Below are 11,084 nucleotides of genomic sequence, written 5' to 3'. Positions count from 1 at the left end.
TAGACTTGATTTGGTTTCTTTTCTTTTGGGAGCCATATAATCTAAGAATAACAGAAACATAAAATAGATTATAATTGATTAATGCATCATTAAAATGGGAAAACAATATATCTAACATGTATAAAAGTAAAATAATAGTTTCAATAGATTACACATCTGTTGCACCAGGTAGGTGATCTGTTGCAATATATACCTAACCTATTGCAACAAATGAGTAATCCATTACAACAATAAAAATAGATCACTCATCTATTGAAAGAGATGACTGGTCTGTGCAATAGATCACACATTAATTACAACATATGAGTGATCTGTTGAAACTGTTATCAATGATCAATATTATTTAGATTTTTTCCAACAGAAGGGTTGTCAATCATAACAGATAAATGATCGATTGGAAAAATCAAGTCTTGAACATGTCCTCTTGGAATAGTTGATAGGATTTTGTCCAATAAAAGGTTAATTTAATGCATAAGATGATTAATTTGTTGCATTAAATTTTTAATCTGATGGTTCCTCCATTGCATCAGATGGTAAATCTATTGCATCAGATGGTTGTTGCATTAGATTTTTAATCGGATGGTTCCTCTTTTGTATCTGATGATAAATCTGTTATATCTGATGGTTAATCTGTTGTATTATATAGTTAATTTATTGCATCAGATTTTTAATTCGATGGTGAATCTGTTGAATCAGATGGTTAATCTATTTCATCAGATTTTTAATCTGATAGTTTCTCTGTTGCATTAGATTGTAAATCTATTTCATCAAATGGCAAATCAATTGCGTCAGATAGTAAATCTGTTGCATCAGATGGTTAATCTGTCGTATCAGATAGTTAGTTTATTATATCAGAGGGTTAATCTGTTGCAAAAAAATAGTAGCATGATTTTGTTTAATAGAACAACAACAATATCACAATTTTTACCAAGAACAAGAACAAATCAACCCAGCAACAGGCGCAACACCAAAAACACCAACATCGTTATTTTGTTTGTACAAACACAAACAATAAAAATCAAACTTCAAAAAATACAACAAAAAATAAAAAATTATACTTCACTCCGAAAAGAAAAGAAATACCATAAATTAGAGTTTTATTCAGACCGCATTTTAAATTAAAAAACAACTATTGAAATTGTTATCAATACTAGAAGAGAAGTTTGTTCAAGTTTCTTTTTTTTTTTAAAACTAAAAGTCCATAATTTTTTACCTGTGAAAGAAGAAAAGGAACGATGAAGAACTCGAAGTTGTTGTGGCCGGAGTGCAAGGCTGTCACGTTGATTAACGGTTGAAAGTCGAAAAGAAACTCGAAGCCTAACTATTTATCGCCGGAAGTTGAAGTCGTCGGGGATTGAAGGGAGAAATTTACAGAACTGTTGGTTAGGTTGAGAGTGTTGGGTTCGAAATCGAGAGAGCGTCATGCAAAAGTTTAAAGTTTGCAAACCAAGATGGTGATAATTCAGATGACAAATAAAAATATACTAGAATATATTATTGAATATAATTTGGCCAAATGGCCTACACAAGGAACTAATATTAAAGAAATATAAAAAAACTATTGGGAGAAAATCTCCCCCTAAATGGGACTCTTTAAATGACTATATTGTGGATGCTATTGTGTTATGGTATGAGAAGGGGGTCTTCTATTCATAGAGTTCCAAAACCTTTCCTCCAAGAAAGAAGTTTGCCAAATATGAAAAAAATTATATTTTTCTTTCAGGAAAAGTAAAAGTAATTATGGTATTACTTTTATTTTCCTTCTAAGAAAAGTAAAACTTAAATTTAGTAAGAAAATCAGGACAAAAATCCTAACAAATCTCTCCTTTTGGGTTGATTTTCTTCACTTGATCCGCCTTTTTCACATCACATGCATAAACTTCGTTCTTGATATGCTTTTCATATATCACTGTTGTTTGACATACTTTAAAAATTGAGTCTTTTGGAGTTAAAATATATTAGCCCTTTTCGGGTTAAAAATATTGGAGCCTTTTATAGAATTAAAAGTGAACTTTATTTTCAAATATGTGACAGCAGGATTGTTGAAAATATGATTAACAATTATCACCACATGTAGTTTTATTTAGACAAAATATCTTCATTATCATCAAATTGGTTGAATCTTTGACCTTAACCTGTAACGCCCCAAAAATGGGTCCTGATACGTCACACGGTGTTTAAGACTACAAGTAGCCTTAAGCTAACCCTGTAAGCCATCTACTAAATCTGAAACTCATAATAAGAAAGTATGGATATATATAATCAAGCTAAAATGCAGAAATCTATATGAGCTAAGCTGAAACTGTCTGAATAAAATATCTAAAAGTACTAACTCAAGAGTTTAATCAATCAATACTAAAAATCTTAAGCATATCTAGCAATCTGACAAGCCTCTACTACTAATGCTAGAGAGTCACTGGGACAAACCCCCAGCTGACTCAAACTGTCTGAAAATACTGAATCATCTATACTAATATGCTGAAAAATTGAAAGACTAAGTCTCCGAACTATGAGGATTCACCGACTATCGGGATGTAGATGGAGATGCTCAAAATCACTTACGTTGCTGAAATTGAGCACCTGAACCTACATTATGAGACAATGTAGCACATAGACATAGATGTAGATCAATACTTATGGATTGTACTGAGTATATGGGGGGAATGCACAAGTAAATCAATATCTCAATATTATTATAAATTTGTAAAAGAATGCATGCTAAATGTAGATGACTCACATAAGCTAGAATATCTGAAAATTGAAAATCATAATCATGAATAGAAAACATATTGCATAGATCTAGTGAGTCATAACATTTAGTTTCTAAAAGCTTTACTTGTATTCTATCTTTAAATCATATTGTCTAAGTGTAGAAAGGACTCACTTTTATATTTGAAATCTAAAAGCCGACGTCTGTAACTAATGCCTCATATAAAGAAATATCTGAATAAAATTTGTGAGCCTTTACACTTAGTTTGTAAAAGCTTTTATGTTATTCTTTACTCTTTTCTGTAAGCTGTAGGAAATACTTTTAAAAACTATTCTGCAAGTCTTTACTGTTAGGGAGGTTCTTCTAACCGACATACACTATGTAAGCAATCATAGTGTTCAACGTCTAGTCACGTTGGGGAGAGGTGTCATACTCTTGCCGAGGAGTATAACCTAATCTAAGTGATCACATCTGTATTTGTCATCCATATAGAAATGAGAATAATCTGATAATCTAAACCTACGTTGGCTCATAGTTCTGGGGCATGTGAATATACCCAACTCGATGCTAAATACTACTCTCTTTAATCTGTATGCTCATTCTGTTAGAAATTCACTTTTAAAAACTAATATAAGGGTTTACAATGAAAACCTCTTGTAAAGCTGTTTACTCTAACTGTAGCTAAATTTGTGAAGTGGATTCCATATCTAAGCTAAGATCAAAAGATCAAATCTTTGTTCAAAATATGAATATAACAAATTATGGGATGCTTAAAAGAATAATCTTTTTGAAATAACAACATTCAAACTAGGGCTAATAGCTCATGCATCTATTTCATGTCAAATCATCATAAAATTCATGCCAAGTAATGAAAATATTGATAATTCAAGTCTAAATCTGAAAATTTCTGCAATACGCATGAAAATACAATAGTAGACATGCAATTCAACATCTAAATCATTTGAAATCTCATAATCTTCCAAATAACAATATTGGGTATGAACCCTAATTTGAAACTCATGTAAATTCATGTAACTTTGTAATTAAAAACTAATTTTGGGCACAAGGATGAAAGAATTATCCTTGTTGAAAACTCCACATACCTTAATTGATGTTTAGATGAAGAAACTTGAACTTTGAGTTCATACTTGTGCTCTTGAAGATAGATTCTTGAAGTTCTTGGATTGAAATCTTTAACCTTGAGCTATCTTGAAAAAAGAATGGCGGAATTTGAATTTCTTGGAGATGAAGATTTGAGTTCTAGGGTTTCCATGGAGAGTAATTTTGATGAAAATATGCATATAATGGTTAGAATAGGATTAATTCTGTGTTTTACACGATTTGGGGGCTTGAAAAAAGACTAAATTGCCCTTTTAAAATTTTACTCGGAACTGAAAATCCTGTTTTTTCCTCCCACCGCGATGCGCTGCTATCGTAATGGCTTACTAGAAAAGGGACAATTGCCATTTTAGTCTCTGGCGTGATGCGGTGAAATCGCGTTGCGTCACTGAAAAAGGACGAGTGCCATTTTACGCTCCACAGCGACGTGGTGTCTGTCAAATTGGAAATTTTTTATGCAATACGAGCTAATCGCGGTGAGCTACTGGAATAGGACGAATGGGAACTGGAACTTCACCACGACGCGGGCTAATCGCGGTGCTCCATTGAAAATTGCACAATCGCGAATCTGTCATTCATCGCGATGCAGTACTTATCACGGTGCCTACTATTTTCATTAAAATCGTCATAACTTCTTAATTGAGTATCGGATTGAGGCAAAATTGGTGTCGCTGGAAAGTTGAGTCAATTATCTACACATTGGGGGGTCTAGAGCTTGAAAATTCTACATGTATCAAGAGTTATTTATTTTTTAAGCTAATCCTTGACATTCTGGGAGCTAAACTGAGCTAGAAAAAGTACGTGGTATTATATAAACTATCCTCAATTGAACCATCGAATCTTTGAACCATAAGCTCTAATACCACTTATTGGGTTCAAAATCGAGGGAGCGTCATGCGGAAGTTTAAAATTTGCAAACCAAGACGATGATAATTCAGATGACAAATAAAAATATATTAAAAATATATTATTGAATATAATTTGGCCATATGACCCACACAACAAACTAATATTAAAGAAATATAAAAAAAAATATTGGGAGAAAATCTCCCCGTAAACAAAACTCTATAAATGACTACATTGTGAATGTTATTGTGTTATGGTATGAGAAGGGGGTCTTCTATTTATAGAGTTCCAAAATCTTTCCTCCTAGAAAGAAGTTTGTCAAATATGAAAAAGTTTTATATTTTTCTTTCATGAAAAGTAAAAGTAATTATGATATTACTTTTATTTTCCTTCGAAGAAAAGTAAAACGTAAATTTAGTAAGAAAATCAGGGCAAAAACCCTAACAGAGAGGGGGGAGAGAGATGGTTGATTTGAAGAGGAGAGTGGTATGGGTTGATTTGTACTTTTGAAAAGATTAGAAAGTTTTTAAAATATTAATCAAATTCACAATTAACCTAATCGAGTTTTTTTAATTATGTTTGACCCTTACCAATCCTTCATTCAAGACTTAAATGATACATTTCCTTCAATTTTTCCAATAAGATCTTGACATGGGAATAAATCTCAGTGGCATATAAACTTTATTTGAATTTCAATTTTTTCCAGTAAGATGTTGACATGGCAATGAATCTCAGTGGCATATAAACTCTATTTGAATTTGTTTCTTAAAACTAAAGCAAGAGCAATTTCATTCATTACTCTATCTTTTAATTGTTCGTTGTAGTCTGACGGACAGAGAAGCAAGGAGCTCAAATTTCTTGACTTCAGTCAAAAATCGTGTTCTAACTAATTGGACAAGAAATGTCAATATATTATTTAAGTTCTCAATAAAGAGGTAAGTTAAATCGATGCTCATATCTTTAAGTCATTTGGTTTGAAAACAGGTTATACCGGGATTAGTTATGTTGGGATAAATTATGCTGGGATTAGTTGTGTTGGGATAAGTTACGCTGGTATTATTTTTTAGTGGTTATTTGATTTGTGGTACTAAAAATAATATATAGTGCATTGTTTGTAAAAATATATTGTTTGTTTACAAAAATAACCCTCACTTTAGTTAATTATTTTTATGTTTGTATTTATATGATTTTTGTTTGTATTTATATGATTTTTTTCCTCATCAAATTAGAAATTCATATGTCTCTTTTACATAGGTAGAATATGTCTCTTTTACATAACTAGAAATTCATATATCTCTTTTCCCATCAATATATTGTTTGCATTTATATATTTTTTTTTTCTCTTTTTTCCATCCGTAACTATGACCATTGGTTCTCCTCGCCTATCTCAGCTGGTGTGTTGAGTCCATGATTCAGTATATCTATTTAGTAGATATCAAGAGCCTAGCAGCAACAAACAGAAGCCGTATAAATTTTACTGCACTATATATATATATAATCTATAATCTATAATTTATATCTATAATATATTAAAAGTGTGAAAACCCTTAGAAAAGTGATTTGAACTTTTTGTCCTTCATTAAAAGATTGTCCTTTAGATAAAAACGTCTTTTTGCTATTTACCTAATAATATTTAATTAATTTTAGGACTTCAAACCCAACTAAAATCGAATTCTCCCCCCCCCCCCCCCCCCCCTCCCCTCTTTTTTAGGACTACGTATATCTTTTTTTTTTTTTTAAATGAACTCTATTTTGTATTAAATAAAAGGAAAGTACAAGTCTATCAAAAACTAAAAAAGGTTAAAAAAAATCACTCTTATTTGTGTTAGTTTAGTTTATTTAGAATTTAAAATATTCTATTATTGATAAATAATTAATGAAAAAAGTAAAAATCAATCATATTTATATAATTTCTTTATTGAAGAAAAAGTTTTGAACTTCTATAAATTGAAAATTCTTTTAGAAAAATACAATAATATCTAATATGAACATATGAAACACGATATATTTATTTTTGTTCTTAAATAATTCTTTATTATTTGATTTGAATTTTCTTCTTTTTTTCGGTCGCCAAGATACGTCAAAGAAATATATTTTTGTAATATTTAATTTACTTAGATGCATTGATTTCGTAGTTTTCTTTTTCCCAATTTTGTAGGTATCTTGAAGATGAATGATAATTATGATGATATAGACAATTAATGATCAAAATTTTGAGTCATATAAAATATTATGATTATTTTTTCTTTCTAAAACACCAACCGTAATTTAAGAGATTGTCAATATATTTTACACCTACCTCATTTTTATCTTTGATATTTACAACTACTATATATCTAATTAAATAAATTCTCCTACTATTTGAATAAATATCGTATTTAATGTAGCGTTTAAATTCATTATAGTGAGGTACACGTGCGAGGCGCGTACACCTAAACTAGGTTATATATATATATATGAGAAAGTGGAAAGAAAAGGATTTGGGGTATTTTTGTCATTTATAATTTTATCCAAGGATAAATTAATTTGGGATAACTTATACCACCAAATATGTGGTATAACTTATCCCGGGATTATTACTAGTCCCGGGATAAGTTATCCCGAGTATTGCCAACCAAACAATGTATAAAAAAGTTTTTCCCAGGACTATTTTTTTATCCCGAGATAATTTACCTTAGTACCTCACACCAAACGACCCCTGTTGTCTTATATCCTGTAACAAACCCAAACTCCTCACTGTATTAATAAGAGTTGAACATGATTACAGCTTTAGAATATCGATTGCTTAACACTCAAATTACTGAATTACAATGGAAATATTGAAATTACAAGTAACTAAAGGATGGAGATAAGAATGGGGATGACAAGCTTAGACTATAATGGTGATGAGAGGAATCAGACATTTACTCAACAGTTTGCTTAAGCCTATTTTTCTCCCATTAGTCGTTATTTATCAACACGGATCCCAAACATAGCTACTTAATCCAGTGTTGGCCTGCTTTGCCAGTAATGATCCAGGTCCATTCACAACATATCCCCAAGTTCAAATGACAAAAGTCATATACTGAAAAGCAGTTGATGCAGAATCTCATACCGTGATGCAGCTCAAGATAAATGGTGATGCTTAACTTGAAAGTTGAAACAGATCCAAGAAAAAGATATTTCTTTTCCCACCAGTTAATCCTGCTTCAACTACTAAACGACAAGGAAAATGCAGCAAATCATAATAATTTAAAGGCAAACATAAGCGGAAACACATTTTCTACGTAGAGATTTTAATAAACTGGAATCTGAATTTGAAATCATTGTATGAATGACAACTACTCCAAAAGATTTCTAACCGGGAACATTACATACCAGCTCAGTTATCTAATAAATAGTGAGGTCAAATTGATACTTCCGTTCAAGCGTTTTTACACATTAGTTCTTTATCACCTCACCTGCAAAGCATTTTAATAGAAATTTCTAATAGAACCTTTCTTAAACTATAGTAAAATGTATGTGAATCAGAATGTTGAGTTAATCACAAGTTCTGGTCCAAACCAATACACCTGAGTTCTTTTTGGTGAGTTTCCTCTATTGGACTAATTTTGGCCTTGCAACCTAACATCCCTTTTTTCTTCAAATCAAAGTGGAGAAGCAGTTCCAAATAACACATATTGGATAGCTGACCTCGAGTTGTTGGGATTAAAGAGTAGTTGTCGCAGTTCCAAACACATAGGCACCTAAAGAAAACAATGTGATTTATTTCTACTTTCCTCAATCAATGTGAAATGTATCTGTAGTAGTACTTAACTTCTTATGACCACTTCATTTTTTAAATGATCAACCTTTTAACCAAAAATAAATAAATGGTGTTCAATATTAATGTTTAACCAAGTCCTGAATGCTCCAAAAGTCACAAAATCTTCATACAAGCTTAAGAAAAATCAAGAGTAAGTGATAGATGGATATACTATATGAGTATTGCCCAAGGCCCAACTCAGCAAGTTAGAAATTTAGAACCAAAAATCTTTCTACTCTACAGTTCACAAGTCAAATAAGAATCGTTTTATTTCTCAACAACATGACCCTGCCTCGACTTGTACAAAACTATGGATATTTAAGCAGTCTACTTCATGTTAGCTGTTCTAAGCATAAATGTTTGCTTTCACTTGAATAATAATGGATTAAAAAACAAACTGCTGGTGTTATCCATTTCTATTTTAATCTTTAAAATTTTCATCTTCTTGGAAAGTGGCGGTTGGTGGAAGTGTGGAACCTCCACATTATTTTCTAGTATATTCTATACTAACTTACCACATACAGTATCATTGAATAAGAAACAAATTTTGGTATGCTGCTATTCCAACTAAAAAGAAAAGAAGAGTTAAGATTGTGTGCACCAACGGTGTACAAAATATTTTATACTATCACGTAAGCTTGACCTGCTATTACAGATTACTCAATTTTTTATATAAAAATTGATAAAAAAATTGAATAATCTGAAATAATAAGTCAAATTTACCTGATAATATAAATATTTTGTAAGTACACAAAACTTAAATTAAAAGACAAAGTTTGATGTCATGGGATCCATCATCAAAGGCACAAATTGATCTCTTTAAAAGCAGAATCCAAAGATCCCTTTGGGATCTTGCCATGATCATTGTGTCCTACATTCATCCAAAAACATAAACAAGCTAACAAAATAACAATAAAAAGGCATAATAAATAAACATAACCCAAACTTGATCTCAATTGGCCAGTAATTATTACAATTTTGATAGTGTGCATTTAGGCACCTCAACTTGATTTCAACTTGCAACTAAACACTTTAACTAGTTTCGTTGTGTCTCGTGGACATGCAATGTTGACATGACACATAAAATTTGAAGGTATTTTGATGACCATTATGGTAAGTTGAAATGTTAAATAAGTTGAGATGTTTAGATATACAAACTTTAAAGTTTGAAGTATTTATTTGCTAGTTTGAAGTATTTATTTAAAGTTTGAAGTATTTATTTGCTAGTTTGAAGTATTTATTTAAAGTTTGAAGTATTTATTTGCTAGTTTGAAGTATTTATTTGCTAGTTGTGATCAAATTTGAGCTGTCTGTTTATAAATAATCCAACAAAGAAATTGCTACTAAACACCAACCTCAGATTCCACATAACTTCCATCGCCACTAGGCCCACCACTATGTGCATGAGGTCTAATGACTAAAGAATGAAGATCATCCAAAGACAAAGCTCTCTTTCTCTCTTGAATACAATCTTGAGTCCTGTTCTGCATACTGAACAACACATTATGCCAAGTATTAACTCTTGAACGACCTTTTTTAGGCAGCCCAACATTCATATCTGCTAAATCCTCTGCCGTAACACTGAGAATTTCCTCTGGTTCTGCCCCATCAAGCACCCACATCAAACAAGAACAAAACCCTTTAGTAATTTCCGAATCACTATCTACAGTAAACTTCATAGAACCTCTACTATCCATCCTCACCTCTAACCACACCTGTGTTGTACACCCCAAAACTCTATTTCCTTGAACCTTAGCTGACTCACATAAAGGAGGGAGAATACTTGCATAGTGTAACAATCTTTTCACTCTATCAATTGGTTCTGATAAAGACCTAAATTCCAAAGATAAACACTTAACCTTGTCAACAACGCTTAACCTCTCATCTAATGATGCTTCTTCCATAATCAAGCAAGAAATGGAGGAAAGGCCAAGTCTTTTAGTTCTTGAACTTGAACTGAAAAATATTGGATTTTTACTACAGATTTGAGGATTTGGCTTTGTGGGTGTCAATGAAATCGTCAAGAAAGAAGATGGTTTCTTCAAGAGATGTATTTTGGGATTGAATTGAGGACTTGACTTTGTGGGAACACATGAAATTGTCAATGGAAGTGAGAGGTGTTTAAAATTGGAAGAAGAGTGCATGTTTGATTAAGAAAAAATGAAGAAAATTGGAGAGAAAAAAGGGTAGGGTGCGGAATTGATATTCAAGAATTGTGACAGTTAGAAGTTGAAGGGGAATTAGTTAGTGATGTATGAAATTTATGAGGGATAAAAATGGGAAAAAGATCCTTAAACTGCGGGAAAAATCATTTGAGGGAGAGGAAAGTAGGTGAAAAATGGATGATGGGGAGAAGGCGAGAAGCTGAGAAGAGGAAGAGAAATAGGGTGCAATGGCCTTTTATATTTTCCTAAACCCGAGGGAATTGGAGTTTTCATTCCCAAAAAAAAAAAAAAACATAAATAAGGCGCCAAAAGTGGAAATATTTTTTATTTTTTTTGGTGAAGAGGAGGATATGCATTAATGTAAATAAGGGTAGTTATAGGCAAGAACTAATCAGGTACAAAAATATGAGCATTTTGGTTAACACTATCATTGTTAGATACAACTCGGGAGAAGGATTTT

The 11,084-nt window shown here is 31.6% G+C and overlaps 1 protein-coding gene across 7 annotated transcripts; it reads right to left on the bottom strand.

Annotated features, from left to right (window-relative positions):
- Positions 1-7,381: 7,381 nt before the first annotated feature.
- Positions 7,382-10,873, bottom strand: LOC107848348 (sufE-like protein 2, chloroplastic). 7 transcript variants are annotated; one of them, XR_007046767.1, is made up of 3 exons: positions 9,815-10,873; positions 8,033-8,400; positions 7,382-7,870 (listed from the first exon to the last, which is right to left on the bottom strand). XR_007046767.1 is itself a non-coding variant. In XM_047398893.1 (3 exons), exons 1-3 carry the CDS (start codon positions 10,601-10,603, stop codon positions 7,864-7,866), a joined length of 849 nt encoding a protein of 282 aa, XP_047254849.1. In that variant the 5' UTR covers positions 10,604-10,872; the 3' UTR covers positions 7,382-7,863. The 7 variants fall into 7 exon arrangements, 5 of the variants coding, with proteins under 5 accessions (XP_047254849.1, XP_016548586.1, XP_047254848.1 ...); XR_007046768.1 differs by having other exon boundaries at positions 7,382-7,867; XM_047398893.1 differs by having other exon boundaries at positions 8,348-8,400; positions 9,815-10,872.
- Positions 10,874-11,084: the final 211 nt, after the last annotated feature.

The sequence above is a fragment of the Capsicum annuum genome, chromosome 11 (genome assembly GCF_002878395.1).
Source record: "Capsicum annuum cultivar UCD-10X-F1 chromosome 11, UCD10Xv1.1, whole genome shotgun sequence".
NCBI lineage: Eukaryota > Viridiplantae > Streptophyta > Magnoliopsida > Solanales > Solanaceae > Capsicum > Capsicum annuum.
Note: the sequence above shows the minus strand (reverse complement) of the source record. Positions and strands in the feature narration are given on the sequence as shown.